Source organism: Artemia franciscana, chromosome 11, assembly GCF_032884065.1.
Source record: "Artemia franciscana chromosome 11, ASM3288406v1, whole genome shotgun sequence".
NCBI classification, from domain to species: Eukaryota; Metazoa; Arthropoda; class Branchiopoda; order Anostraca; family Artemiidae; genus Artemia; species Artemia franciscana.
Window position 1 is genome coordinate 43,971,555 of NC_088873.1, and position 23,882 is coordinate 43,995,436.

A 23,882-nucleotide genomic window follows, 5' to 3' on the forward strand; every position below is an offset into this window, starting at 1 on the left:
CAAAGGACCAATCTTAGTTAGCTAAATCTTGCTTGACCTTGTTGTAATTTGTTTACACATGCTTTATCAAATTGTTTATGCTGTAAAATTGTTTAAAGATATGTTGTGTACTTTTGCTAACAGATATTTGTAGCCTAGGCCCATTCTTAACTTCCCAACAGTATTTTTCACTAGGCTACAACAGAATTTAGATTAGTTAGATCCATAGGTTTTTCAAAAATGTGGATAACAATAGAAAAAGAAACATAAAAACTAGAAAATAGAACATGCTGCATATTATAAGTAAGAATTTCATGACTAGATTTCTTTTAGTTTTTCATATAGCCATGGGTTATATCTGGGACCATCAATATGGTGGGGGGATATGCTTGAGTCAAAGTAGTATATGTTATATTTGGAAACTACTACTACTACTAATAACTCTCTGCAGCACCAAGCCGCCTGAGGCCAACATGGCTACACACGCTCCTCCTCCAACATAATCTGTTCAATGCCTCCCTCTTTACACCCTCCCAGGAAGTTCCCATTTTTTTAAATCTTTATTTATGACATCCTCCCAACCCAAACAAGGACGACCTGCTTTCCGTGTAGCCCCAGACAGTTGGCCAAAAAGGACAATCTTCAGCAATCTGTCATCCTTCATCCACAGAACATGGCCTAGCCATCTCAACCTTTCTTTCATTATAGCCCTAGAAAGCAGGATTGAACCACGTTTCTCGCACAACCTACTAGCCAGGTACACAGAACAATCCGTTGGTAATTTCTCTGGAAAACCTCTAGTAAATTTTTTTCTGCTTTTCAGAGCGCCCGACTTACCTTCCTTACCGACTTACCGGTTTGCAGACTTACCTTCCTATTCTTCCAAACTTTTTTTTACTGGTGAAAAAACACCCTGAGCCTTAGCTATTCTACTTTTAACATCTTCACTGCTCCCACCATCTTTACTAATAATGCTACCAAGGTAAGTGAAGCTACCCATCTGATCAATCTTTTCGTTACCCAACGTCACCTTTTCATCTTCACTTATTCCTAGCCTTAGTGACTTAGTCTTCTTAACATTAATTTTCAAACCTATTCTAACACCGTGAACTTGCAAAACCTCTAAAAACTCATTAATTTTGCTCATACTTTCATCTAATATGCTTAAATCATCAGTATAATTTAAGTCCAGGAGCGTTCTTCCTCCCCATTTGATTCCGTGGTCTCCAATTGCCTTTCCTGTGCTCCTTAAGACAAAGTCCATCAAAATGATCTATATAAAGGGGGATAGAACACAATCCTGCTTAACTCCTTATTTAATGCAAAACCAGTTGCTAACCTCATTTCCTACCTTTACTGCAGCAATATCCTCGTGCATAGCACAAATCACTCTAATGTATTTGTCTGGTATTCCATATGAGGATAAGACCTTTGCTAATGCTCTTCTATCAACAGAATAAAAAGATTGCTTATAATTGATAAAACTGACGACCAAAGGTGTTTGACAACAAAGGGATTTTCCAATTATTAACCTACAAGTGAAAACCTGGTCGACACATCCTCTACCTTTTCTAAAACCGCACTGTTCTTCCCTTAAAACTTTGTCTATAGCATCTCTCAGTCTAAAAAGTATTATATTACTAAGTAATCTGCTACCTACAGAGACCAGACTAGAATGTTGATTATGGAATCAAATGACACTCTTATTTTTTTTTTTATGGTATAACATTTTCTTCTGAAGAGAATAGATGACAGGCTCTATACCAAGCAATGGGTAAATATATTGTCTAGTCCTATTAAGGTGTGAAATACAATTGCCACAGTAACTAGGCTGCCATTTCATTTTGAAAAAGTGTCGACTAAGAAATTGAATGGTACTACTTGGTGTTATTCTAGGCTAATATCTGCTTCAGAAGAGAGCCTCAAAAAGAGTTTTACCCTCAAGTCATTCCAGTTGTCTCTAAAACCTAGAGTTAAAGAACTAAGTAAACACATTGCATCATTCACACAACTTACTTTCAGATTCAAGTAAATCCACTGTAGACTAAAGGTAAAATTGGCCCACAACATCACTATTAAAAATTATATGACTACATGAGGCTAGGTGTTTACCCCCCCCCCCTAAAAAATACACCACCTCCCCTCCCATGGCTGGTTGGTCTCCAATCACTTTTAACTTGTAAAAAAGGCCTAGAACTCTCAATTTCTGATTGAATGAGTACCCTCCAAATTTTCTACAACCATGAGGCAGAGCTGGGGATGAGGAAGGAGCAGTCCCATTTATAACAAATAAATTCTGCTCATTTTTGAGTTAAATGTCTCTTCTTGTATTAGTGAACTCTCCTTTTTTTTATTAGTGAACTCTCTTTATTAACTACTAAATTACAAAAACTATAAATACACACAACCGCCCTGGGGAAGGCTCAAAGATTCTGATGTTGGACGGCTGCAATTCTCTGATTCTCAACCTAATTTAATAAGAAAAAAAAAAAACAGAAACTAAAATAAAAACGGAAACTAAAGAAGGACAAAACACTCTCACTCAATTACTCCTTAATACTAGAATATACATAAACAAAGGCTAACAATAATTATACAAAAAAGAAGAAAAAGAAAAAAAAAAGAATTATCTCCCCACTCCCAATAATTGTTTTTTTTTAATTTACTTTAAACAACCCAATATGTTCCGCCTCCCTAATGCCAGCTGGGACATCATTCCAAATAGCCGGAGATAAATACCTAATTCCGAAAGCTGCACGTGTGGTGTCTCGGCACTCAACAATAAAATTATCTGCCTCTCTAGTCTCATACCCATGGAGTGAACGATTTACTCGAAAAAAACTGGTAAAAACTGGAAGACATACATCATGGCAACATCAATACGCAAAAACAGCAGCTTGATAATCTCGAATCTGACCAATGTTAAGCACTCGTAATTTCTTAAAACATGACGCGGCATCATTCACATTTTCTACATAATTACCAAGAAGACGTACTGTTTTATTTTGTAGGATCTGCACTCTTTTAAAATTTGCGTAGAAATTACTAGACCAAAGGACACAACCATAAGAAATATAAGGCGCAACAATGGTGTGGTATAATAATAAAAGAACTGGTAATGGTAAAACATGCTTCAATTGACGCAAAATTCCCAAACCTCTAGCAACTTTAGCCGCAACAAGATCACTATGGTTCTTCCAAGATAGATTACAATCAAGCTGGAACCCCAAATAACGCACTTCATGCACTTGTGACAAAGGCCTGCCGTTAAAAATATCTTTTTATCAACACATGGAGGCTTACCAACTCTCCTATAAATCATAAAATTAGTTTTATTAACGTTTACTGACAAAAGGCTCAAACTTGTAAATACAAAAAATGCCTTTAATACCCTATTAACTTTCAACAACAAATCATCGACAGATTGACTAGACATAGTTAAAGCTGTATCATCCGCAAAAGTCGTAATACAACACTCAGGTAAGTAGAAACGCATTGAATCAACATACACAAGGTACAGAAGTGGTCCCAAAACAGACCCCTGAGGTACACCAGACCTCACTTGAAAAGGAGAAGAAAACACATCATTTAATACAACTTGAATAGATCTACCACTTAAAAAACTATTTAACCACTTTAGATAATTACCACGAACTCCAAGTGATTATAGACGTTTGAGTAGTATATTAAAATCCACTGTATCGAATGCTTTTCTAAAATCGATGAAAACGGTCAAAGGGATTTCATCACGTTCAAAGCATTTATTTACAGTATCACAAAGGGAATGCACGGCACCTGACGTCGAGTGACCTTTCCTAAAGCCAAATTGGATTTCACTTAACATCCCCGTTTTCATAAGGTGATCATAAAGCCTTTTATGCACAATTTTTTCAAATATTTTCGAAAACAAGGGTAGGATTGATATGGGTCTATAATTTTCAATTTCTAGCTTAGAGCCACCTTTGTGAAGGGGGATTACTTTTGCCCTTTTAAGTGCATCAGGGAATATACCGGTTTGGAGGGAAAGATTGATGATATGGACTAGACATGGCATTAAATAACAGATCACTGACTTAAAAGTTTTCAGATTAATGCCATCAATCCCTGCTGAATTTGATTTGATTGTTTTCACAACCTTCAGAATTTCATCTCCAGTACAAGGCTGAAATTCAATTTCATTTCCGATTCCTCTATCATCCACAAATTCATCTTTCATTAAATCATTATTAAAGTTCACCAACCCTTGCGCCTGTACGTTTTGCCCAACACTTGAAAAAAACTCAGCAAATTTAGTCGTGATACTTATTTCATCATTAAACAAATTCACCTTGAATCATTAGCGAATTAGGTGGAGCTTCATTTTCATAATAACAGTTTACACCTGAACATATTCCCAGAAATTAACATGGATTCAATATCAATTTCACATTTTGATGTATTTTCTAAAGCTTTGTACCAGCCAAACCCCCTTTGCCCTGCCTGAAAAAATAGCCCCCAAACAGAAGTCCTGGATACAGCCCTGGGATTATGCATCAATGCTACCTTCAACCTTCCCTTGCCTTTCCCTTAGAACTAATTTTGTATTTATCTGAAGGCTCAATGAGAGTTGGGGTGCTTTTGTATTAAAATGTATCCTTTGCAGTATGGTATCTCCTTCCCTTCCTAACTAGCCAAAATGTTTTTAAGGTCTAAACAAGTTTCACTGTCTTGGTTAAATTTGCTGTTGTTTTACAATTCCAAACATTTGCTTCCAAGGGCTTTAAACCTCTACAATGAGGTTCTCTGATTGCTTCATAGTTTTGTTTGATATATAATTCCCAGAGTGGTATCCACTTTTTTTTTTACAAAAACACCTTAACATAAGCTAAGAGCTCATATGGCACTTTTGACAAGGCAAGAAGGGCTAAGAGCCAAGAACTCATATGGTATGTGCTCTAACAAAATTCTAAGAATCAATAGATCGATTTAAAAGGAAAATCAGAGGCTTAATGCCAGTCTGGATTTAAAATAAGAGCTCTGAGTCATGATGTCCTTCTAAATATCAAAATTCATTAAGATCCAATCACCCACTCGTAAGCTATAAATACCTAATTTTTCTAATTTTTCCTCTCCCTTTACCCCTCCAGATGGTCGAATCTGGGAAAACGACTTTATCCAGTCAATTTGTACAGCTCCCTGTCACGCCTACTAATTTTCATCGTTCTAGCACGTCCATAAGCACCAAATCACTGAACCCCTCCCTCCAACTCCCCCAAAGAGAGCGAATCCGGTACGGTTACGTCAATCATGTATCAAAGACGTTTGCTTATTCTATCCACCAAGCTTCATTCCAATTCTTCCACTCCAAGTGATTTCCAAGATTTCCCCTCCAACTCCCCCCTCCCATTGTCAAAAGATCTGGTCGGGATTCGAAATAAGAGCTCTGAGACATGAATTCCTTCTAAATATCAAATTTCATTAGGATCCGATCACCTATTCGTAAGATAAATATACCCCAATTTTCACGTTTTCCAAGAATTCCGGTTTCCCCCTTCAACTCCCCCAATGCCACAGGATCTGGTCGGAATTTAAAATTAGAGCTTTAAAGCACAAGATCCTTCTAAATATCAAATTTATTAAGATCTGGTCACCCTTTCATAAGTTACAAATGCCTCATTTTTCAAATTAACCCCCCCCCCCCCAACTCCACCGAAGAGAGCAGATCCGGTCCGGTTATGTCAGTCACGTATCTTAGACAGGTTTTTATTCTTCCCGTCCAGTTTCAGCCTGATCTCTCTGCTTTAAGTATTTTCTAAGATTTCCCCCCCAACTGCCCCCCCCCCAGTGACACTGGATCTGGTTGAGATATAAAATAAGGGATCTGAGTTACGAGGTCCTTCTAAATATGAAATTTCATGAAGGTCCTATTACTCCTTTGTAAGTTCAAAATACATCATTTTTTCTAATTCTTCAGAATTACCCATCCCCACCCCCAATAGAGCGGGTCCGTTCGAAATATGTAAATCATGTATTTAAGACTTCTGCTTATTTTTCCCACCAAGTTTCATCCCAATCCCTCCAATCTAAGCATTTTCCATGATTTTAGGTTCCCCCACCCCAAACTCCCCCAGTGTCACCAGATCTGGTCGGGATTCAAAATAAGAGCTTTGAAACACCATATCCTTCTTAATATCAAATTTCATTAAGATCCAATCACCCGTTCGTAAGTTAAAAATACCTCATCTTTTTTAATTTTTCAGAATTACCCCCCCTCCCCCACCCCCAACTACTCCAAAGAGAGCGGATCGATTCTGTTTATGTCAATCATGTATCTAGAACTTGTGCTTATTTTTACCACCAAGTTTCATCCTGATCCCTCCACTCTTAAGTGTTTTCCAAGATTTTAGGGCAATTCTTTGAACTATTATTATGAGAAAACATTACTTCTCCCTGTGTCTATGTATTCTTTGTGCCTTTTTTTGTATAATTCCATGGTTTTCGTATGTAGGAGGGTATCATACAATACATTAATTTTTACGTTAAAAACTTGTTAAGAAATACCTGCCTCTACATTATTCGATTAACTGTTAGGCTATGTTTGTCAATAATTTGTTGAAAATAAAGGAATTAAATGGAACCGCCTATTAGTAGATTTTATACCTCTAGTTGTCTTGTTAAAAAAAAAATTGTTGCCTGTTGAAAATGAGTGAGTCAGACAAAAACTTATCCTGTGTCTTTAATATTAAATAAAAAAAAAAAATATTTTTTTTTAGCTGAAAGTAAGGAGCGACATTAAAACTTAAAACGAACAGAAATTACTCCGTATATGAAATGGGTTGTCCCCTCCGCAATCCCTCGCTCTTTACGCTAAAGCTTTTAATTGTTTTAAAAAGTAGAATTGTGGCAAAGAGTCAAACTTTAGCGTAAAGAGCGAGGGATTGCGGAGGGGACAACCCATTTCATATACGGAGTAATTTCTGTTCGTTTTAAGTTTTAATGTCGCTCCTTACTTTCAGCTAAAAAAATTAGTTTTTTTATTTAATTTCTGAACGTTTTTGAATTAATGCATGTTTGGTTTTGGCTCTCCGCACATAAATTATTAAAATGAAATTTGTATATTAATTCTTTTTTGGCTAAATGGCTTTCTCTTAGTTTTGATCAGACGATTTTGACAAATAAGGGATGGAGAAGGAGGCCTAGCTGCACTCCCATTCTTCGGTTACTTAAAAAGGCAACTAGAACTTTTAATTTTTAACGAACGTTTTTATTAGTAAAAAGTATACGTAACTTAAGAGTTAATTTACGTAACAAACTTTCATAACCTTATATTTTTATTATGTATACGAGGGGGTTTGTACCCTCGTTAATACCTCACTCTTTACTCTAAATCGTAAGTTTTGTCCCAATTCTTTAAGAACGACCCCTGAATCAGAAAGGCCGTAGAATAAATAGTTGAAATTACTAAAAATACTTTAGCATAAAGAGCGAGGTATTTATCTCCTCCTAAATACCTCGCTCTTTATGATAAAGTATTTTTAGAACCCCTCATATGCGTAATAATCTCTGTTCGTTTTAAGTTTCAATGCTACTTCTTCCTTTCATTTGAAAAAACGTTTTCATGTTTATTTTTCATTGTTTTCTTATAGTAATGCTAGAGAATCCTGCGCCCTTTTTATTGAATTTTTCTTGCCCCATGACAGAATCCTCCAAGGAAAGATCCTCCAACATAGCCCCCTCTCCTCAGCCCCACCCCCAAACAAAATAAAATCCCCCTGAAAACGTCTGTACACTTCCCAAAAACCATTACTATATGTAAACACTGGTCAAAGTTTGTAACTTGCAGCCCCTCCCCCTGGGATTATGGGGGAGTAAGTCATCCCCAAAGACATAGTTATTATGGTTTTCGACTATGCTGAACAAAATGGCTATCTCAAAATTTTGATCCGTTGACTTTGGGGAAAAAATGAGCGTGAGAGGGGGCCTAGATGCCCTCCAATTTTTTTGGTCACTTAAAAAGGGCACTAGAATTTTTCATCTCTGTTAGAATGAGCCCTCTTGCGACATTCTAGGACCACTTGGTCGATACGATGACCCCTGGAAAAAAAACAACAAATAAACACGCACCCATGATTTGTCTTCTGGCAAAAAATACAAAATTCCACATTTTTGTAGATAGGAGCTTGAAACTTCTACAGTAGGGTTCTCCGATACGCTGAATCTGATGGTGTCATTTTCGTTAAAATTCTACGACTCTTAGGGGGTGTTTCCCCCTATTTTCTTAAATGAGGCAAATTTTCTCAGGCTCGTAACTTTTGATGGGTATGACTAAACTTGATGAAACTTAATTTTTAGAGTTTTGGTTACTATTGAGCCGGGTCGCTCCTTACTACAGTTCGTTACCACGAACTGTTTGATATGCTTTTATTGTATACTTGTTTATTATTTGCTTGTAAAAATTATAAGCTAAACATGATAATGTATCAGCTACTGGCAATTATGATATGATTTCGACTTATAATAAAGACAGTTTGACCAACAGTCTACCAAACTTTAAGGAATATCTATCATAGTAAATTTTATGTACTTGAGATTTGAAAATTCACAACTTTCATCTCAACAATGTTGCTGTCTGATTTTGAATTATAATTTTCCTCTGATGTATATATAAGTGAAAAATCTACCAGCACCCCAAAAAAATTACTAAATCTGTAGTATTTTGATAAAAGATTATGAATTTTTTTCTGACAGTAGGTGATGCATCAATAAGATTTCTATTGATAATGTAGCATGCTGGTAATTGGTATATTACCTTATAATGTGTTTTTTTTTGTGGGGGGGGGAAGAGGGAGGTAATCCTGAAATAGATATTGACAGCAAAACAATCAAAATGTGTGTCTGCTTTATTTACTCCCCCCGCCCTCCTCCAGATTTTGAAAAGCACCTATTTTTGATATTTTGATTGAAAAAACACACACAAACTTGGCCTCTTTCCCTAAAATTTTGACCAATGCTTTTTTGTATCTTCACAAAAAAAAGGTATCTCTTCCCCTGCATCCTCATGAATTCGGGCCCCTAAATGTGTTTATTAGGCTGATAATATGTGCTGTGTGTATATGTTTGCTATTTTAAATATGTGAATAAAATTTTCTAGTTGATTTTTCTGCATGGACTGGGTGACACAGGACATGGCTGGGCAAGCACATTGGCTGAAATCAGACCTGCATATGTGAAACTGATCTGTCCAACAGCGTAAGTGTAAACCATGACTCTGCATTATTTTTTGGAATGTTGCATTTATTATAGAATGTTACATGGATTGTATACGTTGTGTTGTATGTATTGTATGTTGTATTCGAGCCGTCCTAGTTAAGTGGTTGACGCGTTGGTTTCAGCATCCTTTATCTGGAGGGGCATGGGTTCGATTCTTCCCATGGCCAGTTATTTGGTTTGGGACAGGTGTCAGTGGTGTGACTCTGTAAGTTCAACCAGAGTCGACCCAGCTCTAAATGGATGCCTGGAGAAATCTGGGGAAGGTAAGCAGGAAGGGTGTGCGAAAGCACAGGATGGCTGGCCCCCAACCCCCCGTTATTTTTTCTGGATGAAGAGCTGCAAAACGGTGATCAGCACCACTTGTTTGGACCTTAAGGGTCTAGTTTCGTCATACTTACTTACTTAATGTATGTGCTCTGTGTATGTATTGTATGTTATATTTATTATTGCCAAATACCAACATATACTTCCATGTAGAATTAAATAGCAGAAATAAAACCAAAGTGAATTTGCTAAAGGAAAAGTAAGGATACCATATCTCCTTAAATAATTGGGTGTAAGGCTAGGAATAAGTGAAGACGAACAGGTGACATTAGGTAACGAAAAGATTGATCAGGTTGAGAGCTTCAGTTACCTTGGTAGTATTATTAGTAAAGATGGTGGGAGCAGTGAAGATGTTAAAGGTAGAATAGCTAAGGCTCAGGGTGTTTTTTCACAGTTAAAAAAAGTTTGGAAGAAATATAAAGATAAGTCTGTAAACTAAGATTAGAATATTGGAAGCTAAAGTGATGACAGTGGTTAAATATGGCTGTGAAGCATGGGCGCTCCGAAAAGCAGCTGAAAATTTACTAGATGTTTTCCAGAGAAATTGCCTACGGATTGTTCTGGATATCCGGCTGACTGACCATATTTCAAACAGTAAGTTGTACGAAAAATGTGGTTCAATCCTGCTTTCTAGGGCTATAATGAACGAAAGGTTGAGATGGCTAGGCCACGTTCTACGGATGAAGGATGACAGATTACCGAAGATTGTCCTTTTTGGCCAACCGTCTGGGGCTACACGGAAAGCAGGTCGTCCTTGTCTGGGTTGGGAGGATGTCATAAATAAAGATTTAAAGGAAATGGGAACTTCCTGGGAGGGTGTAAAAAGGGAGGCTTTAAATAGATTAGGTTGGAGGAGGAGCGTGCGTAGCTGTGTTGGCCTCAGGCGGCTTGTTGCTGCAGCGAGTTATTAGTAGTAGTAGTAGTAGTTGTTGTTTTCTTTAATTTGATCACAATTTAAACCATGTTTTGAAGTCTATAACAAAAATCATTATTGTCTTCAAATTAACAATGTTCATTTTGTATTATGAATAGAAGTTTGTGAAAATGTTCATGAAGAAACGGAAGCAAACAAATCCTAACCTCTCCTCCCCCCTCTTGACCCCTCACAAAAAATCCTCTTAATTTATAAAGTTTTGACTACAGCACAAATCCTTATGGGTATTTGTGATGTTTTGTTCAAATTTCTTCTTTTTTTCAGTAAATGTTTTCATTGTTGGATGAAAAGCTTGTTGAGACTAAATAGGAATGTACATTTCTAACATAATGCAAGGGTAAAGATGAAAGTTTTACTTTGAGAGTATTATAGTATTACTTGAGGTGTCCCATTATTGACTTTAGAAAATAACTTATAATTGACTTTAGTATTAGGTGATTAATCATAAATATATTTTTTCCGTGAGAAGGAGGGGGCTCAATTAGAAAAAAAAATATTTTATTGTATGTTACTGTTTCTCAAATTTATAGGGGAGGGGGAAGTCCTCTGGATTAATTTCTCCCTTCCTCTCCTTCTGTCATTCTAAGGGCATGGAGAGTGTTAAAAATTTGTGAATGGTTTATTATTTTGATTTTAGATCTGCTCAAAATGTTCTTACTTCTCTTTTTGTTTCAGGCCAGTTATGCCTGTCACATTGAATGCAGGATTCAGGATGCCTTCATGGTAAGTTCCAGCCTCATTTGTTCCATAGCTAAATCTCCAACTTAACCTTTGCAATTAAAAAGAACTAGTTTTCTTTCTACATACAGAACTGTGAAATTTGTCTGGCTTATTAATCCATATGTCACAATCAATGTCACATAATAGAGGTACTAAGTTGGTACTAAGAGGTGCTAAGTTGGTACTAAGAGGTGCTAAATTATTTCAGAGTGCTAAGTAGTTTTGATGTTCTCTCCAATTTCCATTCTAGTAATCGCGTTGGAATTCTAGAACAGTGATAGTAATAATTCTTTAGTTGGTATATCTGGGTATAGAGTAGTTACTAGAAATAGGGCTTCCCATTCGAGAGGTAGAATTGCTCTGTTTATTAAGCAGGATCAACAAGTTCATGAAATCGCTGATTTCAGTGATTTATACAAAGAGATGGAGTTTGAATTCTTGGTTGTTGAAATTATGTCTGGTAAAGAGGAGCTACTGCTTTGCCCCTTTTATCGGCCTCTGGTATCAAGAGCCTCGAGTTTTATTGGTAAGTTGAATGATCTTGCACAACGGCTGAATTTTAGGAACCAGAAATAGTATTCATGGGAGATTTTAACGTAGATTTGGGACTGGTGAATTCGGAGTCCCATAGCCTCAAGATCTCAGCCTGTGGATTTATTGACTACTTGTGTTTCTGCGGGTTTAGTCCCAACAGTAAGAATACCAACTCGTATTGGTGATCAGTCTGCTTCAGTTATAGATAACATATTTACGAATTTTAGTCGGCGTTCGAGTTACATCGTCTTAACTGATGCTTTGGGTCACTTTATCCTATTTATTGAGTTTTCGATTAACCATGGGGACTCACATACCAACATAAAAGTAAGAAGGACTATTGATAATAAATCTATAAAAAACTTGAGATTCACATTAGCTTGTACCGATTGGAACTCAGTTTATGAAGAAACAGACTCATACGCAATGGTTGCTCTATTTATTGAGAAATTTTCATCTGCTCTTGACTCTGCCGGCCCTTTTTCGAAAAGGCGCTCTGGTAGATATGCGACACCGAAAAAGCAATGGATCACGCAAGGATTAGTTACGAGTATTGAGCACAAAATATGCTGTTCAGGTATTTATTGATAATTCTGATAAATTTAGTACTGAATTCAAAAGTTGTAAAAACACTTTGACATCCTTGCTTAGGAAAGGTAAACTGGCATATTACTATAAACAGTTTCAAGAAGCAGAAGGATCACTAAAGAAGACATGGACTCTAACATATGAATACCTGAATAACCAAAAAACCAATACATATCCTGAGACCATGATGAAGCCAGATGAACACTTTCAACATCGTAAGAAGAAGTAGCCAACACGCTCAATGAATTTTTGCAGGTATTGGAGAAGCAACAGTAGAGGTAGCTTATGACTGGTCAACTATCTGCAGAGATAATTACAAAAAATATCTACCTTCATCATCTAGCTCCTCTATGTTTCTGTCACCTGTCACTGAAGACGAACTCGTAAAGAATGTGCAAGCCATGAAAAACTGTTACTCCGAAGGTCCTGATGGGTCGCCGACTTACCTCATCGAGAAGACCATGGATTGCTATGTGAGTTTTATCGCACATGTCGACGGAATCTTTCCATCAGTCTTCAAGTCGGCGAGGGTTATACCCCTCTACAAAGGTAGCGCCCCTAAGCAGCCTTCGAACTACCGCCCTATCTCTATTCTCTCTGGGTTTTCTAAAATTGTGGAGCGTTGCATCTGCAACAGAGTGATCAATTATCTGACCAAGTCGAACTTCTTCATCATGTATCAGTTTCGATCTAGGCCTTGGCTCTCTACCGAGCATGCTCTACTGGTTTTACTAAAAATTTCGAAATGATGCAATGGGCAGTGACGAAATACCAGCTACAATATTTTTGGATGTGAAGAAAGCATTTGATACGATTTGTCATGTGATTCTTTTGGGTAAGCTTGACAACTGCGGAATAAGAGGCAATGCTCCCTTACTCATCCAGTCTTACCTTACTGGTAGAGATCAACTTGTGGATGGAAGTACAGCAAGATCGGTAAAAACCCCATGTTCAGGAAAGGCAGGAGTACTGCAAGGATCAGTTCTTGGACCACTTCTGTTTCTAATATACGTCAATGACCTTATGGACGCATTCGCTGGTGATGGACTTGCTCTACTTTTGCAGCCAACACAGCTAATTAAAACCATGTGTAAAGATGAAACATCGGTCAGAGAAAATATCTGTCGTAGTCTAATGAAGCTATTGCAGTGGTTTCCTGACCACCGCTTTGTTTTAAATTCATTGAAGACCCATTTTTTCTCGATTTTCTCATGCCCTGCTGTCGCTTTCTGAAATAACTGTCCATTTTAACAGAGAACTAGTTACAATTACTAGAAAGTAATCTTGTAAGTACCTAGGTCTTATAGTTGATGAAAATTTATCTTGAAAGCTTCATCTTGATATACTAGGGATTCAGCTAGGAAGGAATGTAGGGTTACTGTGTTATCTAAAATTTTACCTCCCTATCCCTGCCCTTAAATCAGTTTATTATTCATTAATTCATTCTAATTTTAATTATTGTCCCATTGCTTATTTAAATACTTTAAAATCTCGAATTAAGCCCCTTCAACTTCTTCAAAATAAAGCGCTTCGTACATTAAAAGCACTCCTACCTTCCCCGTCGGCACTCCCTGATAAATCCCATACCAAGAGTCTCTATACATTTTTGAGCGTAATGCCAGTTGATCTCGTCCTTCCAGTCCATTGTATCCTTTTCAGACTTAAACAAATTAAAGAATTATTAGCATTGGCTCTTGACACTATTAATTTCTCGCTAATTTCTTTTTGATCCGAGTAAGTATAGCCTAAAAAGCCGTTCAGCTAAATTGCCTTGCCTTATAATTCGTACTGAACTATCCAGATTCTCTCCAATAAAGTATTGGAACATTTATGAAAGTTATGTGGATTCACATTCTTCTATTTCGCTTTCTAAAAATAAATGAAAACTATATCTAGTATATAATTATTAATTAATATGAAATCATGGTTGCTATTGCTGATTTTTACTTATATTAAGATTATTATTTGATTTGCTATGTGAGGTGTGAGCTGAATTTGGTGTCTTATTTTCTTTTTTTATGATGAGTATGATGAGTATCATTTTTTATTTACTTTTATATTATTATTTATTTCTTCTTCTAAGGGTACCGGTTTCGAGTATAACTCACTTTCTAGGCAACCAGCTTAAATATTTTTCTTTTCTGTTGTAGAATATATTATATTGTTATAGGGAGTGAAATTAGTTTAAAAATTTAAAGAGCTTGACCTTGAACTAGTCACGTTTTGTTTATGACCTTCCAATAATAGAACTGTTGGCTAAACCCAGTTATTACCATTATGTAAAAGTTACTACAAATGTTAATTCAAAGTTACTTTTTTGTTGTTCCATCTGTTACAACAATGTAAGCCAGAGAAAAAAAATAGGTTTGAGTAACTTTTTGTTGAACCCAAAGTGTAGCCTATATGTTTTTATTGCTTTGTGTATTGTTTAAACACATGCGCTTCTCTTACTAGTACTATATCTTCTAGCCTGGGTGAGCAGGGTTAGTATATAATTATAAAAAGAATCATCCATTGATTTCCAACATATCTGAACCTTTCTTGTTTAAATCGTCAAATAAAGTCTTTTTTTTTTTATTGGGCCTCCCCGGGAAAAACAATCGGACGCACGTGCCTGTCATACCCTACTTTTGTTTTTTAACTGATTTAAAACTAATTTTTAGCTACAAATTAGACAGGAAAAATTCATGTCCATTTTTGATAATTGGCTGGAATTCCGGTACTAATTATTTAAATTAATTGTTTTTAATCTTGAGTTGACCTGTGTATTTTATTTCCTATTCCTCATACTTTTTTACTTAATCTTTGTAAATATTATTTATGTTATGGAAAATATGCATATACTGTGTATGCAAGGAAAATTCCCCTGCGAAAATTTAAAAATAAGAACATAAAAATGTACTTTTTTGTGTATTGACTCCTTCCCCGTGAAAAAAAAAAATTCAAAAAGGGTCGGGAAATCCTCTGATCCGTGTCCCATCCAACAAATCACTATACACATACAAAAATTTTTTCCATAGGCAAATATTTTTTAACCTCTCTTTGAACTGATTTGGAAATATTTTATATATGTTTTTCCCTACTTTAGTCTTCGATGTTTTATATTCATTGGATTTTTGTCTGTCATAGGATTTATCTGTTATGTTTTTATTACAATTTGGCTGTAACTGTTATAGTAGCATTTATCTCCGCCAACTTTTTGTGATTTTGGCATATCTGTTTGACATCACAAATATATTCACATTTTTCGCCCTTATATTTTATTTGCAAAACTAAAGAAGTAAACAACACCAAGTTTCTTTTTTTAGGTTTGATCTAAGATCCCTTAGTCTAACTGAGCCTGAAGATGAAGCTGGAATCAAAAGTGCTGCAAAAAACGTGCATCTCCTTATTGAAGAAGAAGAAAAAGCTGGAATCCCATCAAACAGGATCGTTTTAGGGGGATTCTCTCAAGGAGGTGCTTTGGCTTTATATTCGGCGTTCGAATATAAGAAACAACTAGGTGGCGTTGTAGCCCTTTCTTGTTGGCTGCCTTTAAGACAGCTTTTCCCAATCGTAAGATATATAAATTCCTCTCCTTCTTCAGTATTTCAACTATGCCAGCTTAAATATTTTAAAGTTATTGTTTACTGTTGTTGCTGTTGTATTTTGTGAACAATGTCTTCTCGTTCTATGTAGCGAGGTAAAGGGACTACTATGAAGGCATCTTCACCTCTTATGGGTGGCTTCATCTTATTCGTGATCTTGAAGCAGGACCAGGCGTTTTCTGTCGTACCCGGCATCTAAAGTTTCGATGTTTTTGTTGTCTGACCTTTGGACTATTTTTAAAAAACGGCCATCTCAAAATTTGTATCGGGTGGGTTTGGGGAAAAGGGGCATGGGGGGCTAGCTACCCTCCGATATCTTTTGACTCTTAAGAAGTGAACTAGAACTTTCAATTTCTGATCAATTGAGCCCTCTCTGAAGTTTATCCGGCATCTGAAGCTTCTCAGACACTCAGACAAAGGAGAGGGGCTGTAGAGCAGCTATTGTGGGTGGCATGGGCATCCAATGACTAATAGATAATCTTTTTCTTTAAGATGTTTACAGACTTTTTAATTCTGTTTGATTGGGGAATGGTGGTTAATAAGAGCCAAAAAATTTCTTGGGCTGTTGCACCCTGACATTATTGCTTTAAAATCATATTTTCATCAGATTGATGGCAATGTTGGCATAGATGAGAGGGATGTTGTTCCCAACTAAAAAGAACATTGAAAAAAAGATACTCAGCACTACATTTGACAATTACAAGTCTTTATACCCCAACCCCAAACATCACTAAAATTCCACTTGAATGAAGGATCAGACTGCAGGGTATCTATTATTGCTTGTAAAATAAAATCAATTGAAATAAAACAAAGCTCAAACAATAATCAATCTTTAAATAGAGACTCGGGCTAGCAAAATAGCACTAGCAACTGGGCTACCCAAGTAGGAATAGCAACTGAAGGAATGCCCGTATAAATTTCAGAGATGGCTCGTTTGATTGGAAATTGAAAGTTCTAGTTCATTTTTTAAGTCAAAACAGGTCGGACGGCAACTATCCCCCCCCCCCCCCCATGCCCTTTTTCTTCCAACCCATCCGATAAGGACTTTGAGATAGCCATTTTTTTAAATAGTTCAATCATCATTTAACGAAAACTCCGGGTCGAGAAAACCTCCAGGACTCGGGGGCAGGCGTTGTAAGTTATACCCTGGGGGCATACATGGTTTTTATGGAAAGGATGCTCGTGTAAACTTCAGAGAGGATTCATTTAATTGGAAATTGAAAGTTCTATTTCACTATATAGTTCGCTTTCCAAGAGTCAAAAGAGATCCGAGGCCTCCCCCTATGCCCCTTTTCCCCAAACCCATCCGATAAAAATTTTGAGATAGCGATATGGTTAAAAATAGTTCAAAGGTCAGATAAGAAAAAATTCCTATGCCGGCGTAGCCCCCCCCCCCAGGGCCCGGGAGACAGGCGTTGTAAGTTATGCTTTGGGGGTATATATAGTTCTTATAGAAGGGATGCTCGTATAAACTTCAGAGAGGGCCCATTTGATTGGAAATTGAAAGATCTAGTTCACTATTTAAGAGTCAAAAGAGATCAGACGGTAACTAGCCATTTTTTAAAAATAGTCCAAAGGTCAGGTAACAAAAACTCCGGTGTCGACACAACCCCCCAGGGCCCGAGGGCAGGTGTTGTAATTTATGACCTGATATATGGTTCTTATGAAAGTAATACTCGTATAAACTTCAGAGAGGGCTAGTTGGATTGGAAACAGAAATTTTTTGTTCACTTTTTAAGAGTAAAGAGGTCGGAGGACAACTATCCCCCTCCCCACACCCTTTTTACCCCAAACCCATCCGATACAAATTTTGAGATAGCAATCTTTTTTAAAATAGTCCAAAGGTCAGATGAGAAAACCTCCTGTGTCGACACAACCCCCCGGAGCCCGGGGGCAGGCGTTGTAAGTTGTGTCCTGGAGGTGTACATGGTTCTTATGAAAGGGATGCTCGTATAAACTTCGGAGTGGTTTCATTTGATTGGAAATTGAAAGTTCTAGTTCAATTTTTAAGAGTCAAAAGAGATCCAAGGTCAACTAGCCCCCCCCCACGCCCTATTTTCCCTAAACCCATCTTATAAAATTTTGAGATAGCTATTTTGTTAAAAATAGTTCAAAGATAAGATGAGAAAAACTCTGGTGTCGACGCAACCCCCCAGGGCCCGGGGGAGGCGTTGTAAGTTACGCTCTGGGGGCATATATGGTTCTTATTGGAAGAAATTTCTAGTTCACTTTTTAAGAGTCAAAAGAGATCCGGAAGCAACTAGCCCCCCCCCTTACTAGCCCTTTTCTCCCAAACTCATCCGATGCAGATTTTTCGATAGCCATTTTTTTAAATAGTTCGAACATAAGATAACAAAAACTTTGAGGTCGACACAACCCCCCCCCCCAGAGCCCGGGGGCAAGTGTTTAAAGTTATGCCTCGGAGGCGTATAAGGTTTTTATGTAAGGGGTGGTCGGATAATCTTCAAAGGTGGCTCATTTGTTTTGAAATTGAAAGTTCTAGTTACCTTTATATGAGCCAAAAGTTAACGGAGGGCATCTCTCCCCCCCCCCTGACACAAATACCCTCTTTTCTTCAAATGCATCAAATTAAAATTTTGAGATAGCCTGTTTGTTTGAAATAGTCCAGTGACAAGATAACAAAAAGTTCGTTGTCAACACCCCCCCCCCCCAGAGCGCGGGGAAGGGTTTTAACTTATGCCGCGAGATATATAAAGTTTTTATGGAAGATGTGGTTGTATAAACTTTGTTTGGGACTCAAATCATTAGAAATTGAAAGTTCTAAATCACCTTTTAAGGGTCAAAAGTGGTCCGATGGCGACTAGCCCCCCTCCATCCCAATCCTCTTTTCCTCAAATGCGTCCAATCGAATTTTTATATTGGCATTTTGTTCAAAATAGACAATATAACAAAAATTCCAGGGATAAAACAGCCCCCCCCCCGGGTCCCCCCCCCCCAAGTGTTGTAAAATGTGCCCTGGAGGCATATAAGGTTTTTATGGAAGGAATGGTTGTATAAACTTCAGAGGGGGCTTATTCGGTTGTAAATTAGAAGTTATAGTGCCATTCTCAAGATTTAAAAGTGATCGGAGGGCAGCTAGCCCTCCCTCCCAATGCACTTTTTCCCCAAATGCATCCAATCCAAATTCGTAGATATATATTTTGTTCAAAATAGTTTAAAGATCAAATAAAAAACATCGGGGTCAGCACATCCCCCCAGAGTTTGGGCAAGTTTTGTAAGCTATGCCCGAAGGGCATATAAGGTTTTATGTAAAGGGTGGTCGTATAAACTTCAGAGATGTCTCGTTTCATTGGAAATTGTAATAGTAGGGTATCTACCCACGCCTTTTTCCCCAAATACAACCGATAAAAAGTTTTTGATAGCCATTTTGTTCAAAATAGTTCAAAATTCAAATTACTATAAATTAGGGATTGAGAAATCCTTAATAGCACCCGGGACGGGAATTGAAACTTATGTAAGTTGTAAGTTACAACTGAAACGAAAGTGATTAAAAAGTAAACCCCCCCCCCCTTGTGCCTTTTTTCTCCAAATACATCTTATCAAAATTTTGAAATAGCCATTTTGTTCGAAATAGTCCAAAATTAAAATTACTATTAGTTGGGGTTGAGAAACCTTCCCTAGCCCTCGGAGCAAGGATTTTAACTTATGTAAGTTGCCCATTATTAGAATATAAAGTTCTATGGAAGGGGTGGTCGTATTAACTTTTACGGGGCTCATTCGATCACAAATTGAAAATTCGAGCTATTTAAGAGTCAAAAGTGATCAATGGCCACCTAGCCCACGCCCCACTTTCCCAAAGGGCACCTGGTCAAAATTTGGAGATTACCATTTTGTTCAAAATAGTTCGAAGGCCAAATAATTATGCTTCCGGGGTTGACCCTCTCCTAAGCTCCGGGGAAATGGCTCTGAGTTCCGGAACTTAATTATTGTTACTTTGATACTTGGATTTAGGGGTTTACAGGGTAACTTCGATTTACGGTGCAAGGGCTGTAAGTTGTGCAATTGCTTATTGGTTTGATGCTTTGATACATTGTTATTTTGATACTTTGATGTTGAAACAAAAATGTTATTTTGAAATAAGGAAAACTTTTATGAGACTTTATGAAAGTTTTTGCAATCAAAAAACGAACAAAAAATACCAATTCTTTCCGAAAGAATTGGGGTCATGTACCTCTAATGAAAGGTGTCTTTACTACAAAGAAGAGTATGGCTACTGCCCGTTTCACAAACGGCATAAGTATTATTCTCTTACTTAAATAACCAACTCTCTTAAGTGGCTACAAAGTTTGGCAAAATTAATTAATTTTTTTTTATTATAACAATTGGTAGAACAGGATTCAAAGACAAGTGAGAAATGGATTAAGGATTGGTTATTGGACCGCGGTCGTCTTCAGGGAGTAGGGGTTATGTACTTCTAATGTATGGTGTATTCACTACAAACAATAGTATGGCTACTGCTCGTTTCCCTAACGATAAAAGTGTCATTCTCTTACTTAGAATTATCATTCTTTTAAAGTGGCTACAAAGTCTTGCAAAACTAGTTTATCTTTTTCCTTATAATAATTGGGAGAACAGAATTCAAACACATGTGAGAATTGGATTAAGGATTGGTTGTTTGACCGCGGTAGTTTTAGGGAGTATATTTATGTACTTTTACCGAATGGTGTCATCACTACAAACAAGAGTGTAGTTACTGCCCGTTTTTCTAACGGTAAAAGTATAAGGCCTACTGCGTATTTAGCGCTTTACGAAAGGAATTATATGACAAATATTTTCTTTTGTTCTCATCATTGAAAATAAAATGAAAACTGCAGTGAAACCGAACCAGGATTTACCAACAGGCTAACTAGGCCCTGCGGCTTAGACTAGACCAATAGGCTAACTAGGCCCTGCGGCTTTCAGTATTCCAGAAGTTTTGGGGTTTCCCAGAAAATCTTCGAAACAGGGAGCAGCAAAAACGCTTGGGCTTAGATGTGTCACAGCTTTAAATCTGGCCTGGGTTAAACAAAATCTTGAGCTGGTGAGCTTTCAGCAATTAATATCATTATATATCCAATATTCTGTTTAATTTATTAGTTCCTACCAAAACTCTTAATTTATTTTGGAACAAAAAAATTATTTTAAAACAGGAATTGAAACTTCGGCAATCAAAAACCAACGGAAATTAATTAAGAAAAACTTACCGAAAAAAAAGTTTTCTAAAAAAAGTAAAAGCCATATCAAACTGAATATTAGAAAAAATAGAAACGCACTATAATTAAAAGAATTAAAATGAACTAACAAAAATTTCTACAAAAAAGAGTTTAGGTTTTGCCTCCTTCTTTCACCGTAAAAGTCAAAAACCTACTGCATCATTGGCGCTTTACTAAAAACTATGTATCTTGAATAGTCTTGAAAAGTACAAATAAAATCAAACTGAATGTTTGATATATAATGCTGTTAATTGTTGAAAGATTGTCACTTCAAGATTTTATTTCACTTTAATTTTATTTTCGTTTTCAATGCTGTAATAATTTGAAAAGAAAAGATTTGTAACATAATTTATTTTCAGTGAAGCATCAATGATGTAGTAGGCTTTAGACTTTTACACTTAGGGAAGGGGGTAGTATCCAAACTCTTGTTAGTAGTGAAGCTATTAACTAAGCCTGCTTAAACTGATTTAACACCTCCTACTGCTCTAAAAGTGTTAGCTACTTATGGTGATTTTTTAGTTTCCAAAATTTATGTCTAGGGTTTGATTTTATGTTGGAGCTAGATATCTAGATATATATCTAGACTTGCGCTTGTGATATGTAACCTGTAACCAGTCCTTAGTATTGAAGCAAATGATTTCACGGAAAATACGAATGCGATCTAGGCAACGATTGTTTCTTAGATTTTAGACTAGCGTGAACACACTTTGGCTAATAGCTTTCGGCTAACAGTTTTGTGATAGTTGAGAAATTTTGCCCCTTTGGTTTTTCAAGGTTTTTGCAGACAGCTGTTTTCAAAGCGCTGAACATGTTGATTGTTTATTTATTTAAATTACAAGCAAAGGTTGCCCAAAACTCAAATTTGTGAAAAGACAGTTAACTGTACTTACAAAAATTTAATAGGAAGCTAATAAATTTAATATAATAATTTTGTAGAAATTCTGATAATTTAACAATCTTAATCATTTATAATCTTATTAGTATTAACAATATTATCAATAATCTAATAATTTAATAATTAGAATCTAATAATTTAATAAAATCCAATTTTGGATCGTTCCAGTAGTTCATCCGCCCTCATCTGGAGCGAAAAATTAGTTTTTTACTAAATAACATTAATTTTTATTTAAGGTGGACGCACTATATATAATTCAACTATATTTCTGATTTCTAATTTACCAGGGGCGTATTGCCTTCAAATGGCTCAGAGAACTGATAGACTACTTGATTTACCCTTATTCTATGTCTATCTACCTTAGTTCTGCCCTAGGATGGGTGATAGACTATCTAATAGGCCATATTAATAAGTAAAACCAATCATATTTGTTTAATTCTGGAAAAGTTATGCCAGATTTGCCTCTGACAGAGACAAAGCTCTTTACTCAAATTAGAGATGGCTCTCAAGTTTTTATTCACTTCAACCAAGTTGATTTCATTTGTAAAAATTAACGAAATATCACTGTAGATTGATGAATAACTTTGATATGGCTGATCAAAAGTTTCAGTTGACGAATTGCTGATGATAGTTCCAGTGAACAAAAACTCCCTGTGCTCTTTTCCCTGCAGCAGCGAATAAATGTTTTGATCAAAACGCCCCTATTATTTTACCTTCAATTAATGGCAATATTTATGTTGGTGGTAATCCTTCAATCTAGTAGGGTTTTCGCCAAAATATACTCTAGAGGTGGTTATAACACTGCTACAATTTTCTGTCCCAGAAGAATCTTCTACTCAATTTCACAAATTTTGCCAAAGAGTTCTAGCTTTATTGGAACTTATCAAACTGATGTTGGCTTAATCTCAAACATAATCTCATACTTGAGCTTGACTGAGTTCGAGGGCACTAAATGAGACCAAAGATTTTAAAAATGGCTTCTTTTTTTTCGATATTTCATTGAAAAAATGAAAAAAATGAGTTTCAACCTAACTTTTTGTGATTTTGGCAAAAAAAAATATTAAAAACTGCTCATATTGAATAATCGTTCTAATGTGTGTGAGTCCTGTGGTGGCGCAGTGGGTTTGACCTTAGCTTGGTAATACGGGACCCAGAGGTCGAATCATGCTGCAGCAATGCACTGCAGGGCCGACGCAGGGACCTTAGTAGTCAAGAAGCGTCGTTAATCTGATACAATACAATACGTTCTAATGTGTATTACGGTATGAGTTAATAAATCGTTCCAAGTTCGCATTTAATTCGTATGAAATTTGGAATAAACATATGGTAAATTAAAATTTTCACCCGCAATATACCCATAGATACTTTTGGGAAGTAAGAACTAGATTAAATTTAATATTTTTTTCAGGCAGCTTTAGGCAATAAAGAGACGAGAATTTTGCAATGCCATGGAGACTCTGATCCTGTTGTTCCTCTCCATTGGGGGCAGGAATCTTACAAAATGATGAAAACGTTTGCCCCAAATTCCAACTTCAAGACTTATATGGGACTCTCACATTCCTCTTCTACTGAGGTAATCTTCAAAGTTATTTTATATTGTGGTTTGAAAGAAATCAAATTGATTTGGAGCATATATTGTGATCAAATTCCAAAAAAGAATTTTAGGGTTATAACTTTACATTTTTCAAAATGTATCTTTGGGAAAATATTTTTTCTTTGAGCACCTATTACCTCTTACGTGTTTTTGGCATTTTCCTAGCCCCCCCCCCCTCGTTTCAATAAATCTATATTCAAAATGATGGTTTATTTGTTTTAGAGAACTTTGATGTATTAGAATTTCCGCTGATCAAATAACTTTG

At 36.5% G+C, this 23,882-nt stretch overlaps 1 protein-coding gene across 2 annotated transcripts in view; it reads left to right on the forward strand.

Annotated features, from left to right (window-relative positions):
* LOC136033266 (acyl-protein thioesterase 1-like) overlaps positions 1-23,882 on the forward strand; it is a 31,797-nt gene that overhangs the window by 5,007 nt on the left and 2,908 nt on the right. For both annotated transcript variants that reach the window (XM_065714022.1, XM_065714021.1), the window contains 4 exons: positions 9,110-9,207; positions 11,162-11,209; positions 15,637-15,883; positions 23,432-23,596. In XM_065714022.1, coding sequence (XP_065570094.1) covers positions 9,110-9,207; positions 11,162-11,209; positions 15,637-15,883; positions 23,432-23,596 — 558 coding nt within the window. The remainder of the gene's footprint in view (positions 1-9,109; positions 9,208-11,161; positions 11,210-15,636; positions 15,884-23,431; positions 23,597-23,882) is intronic.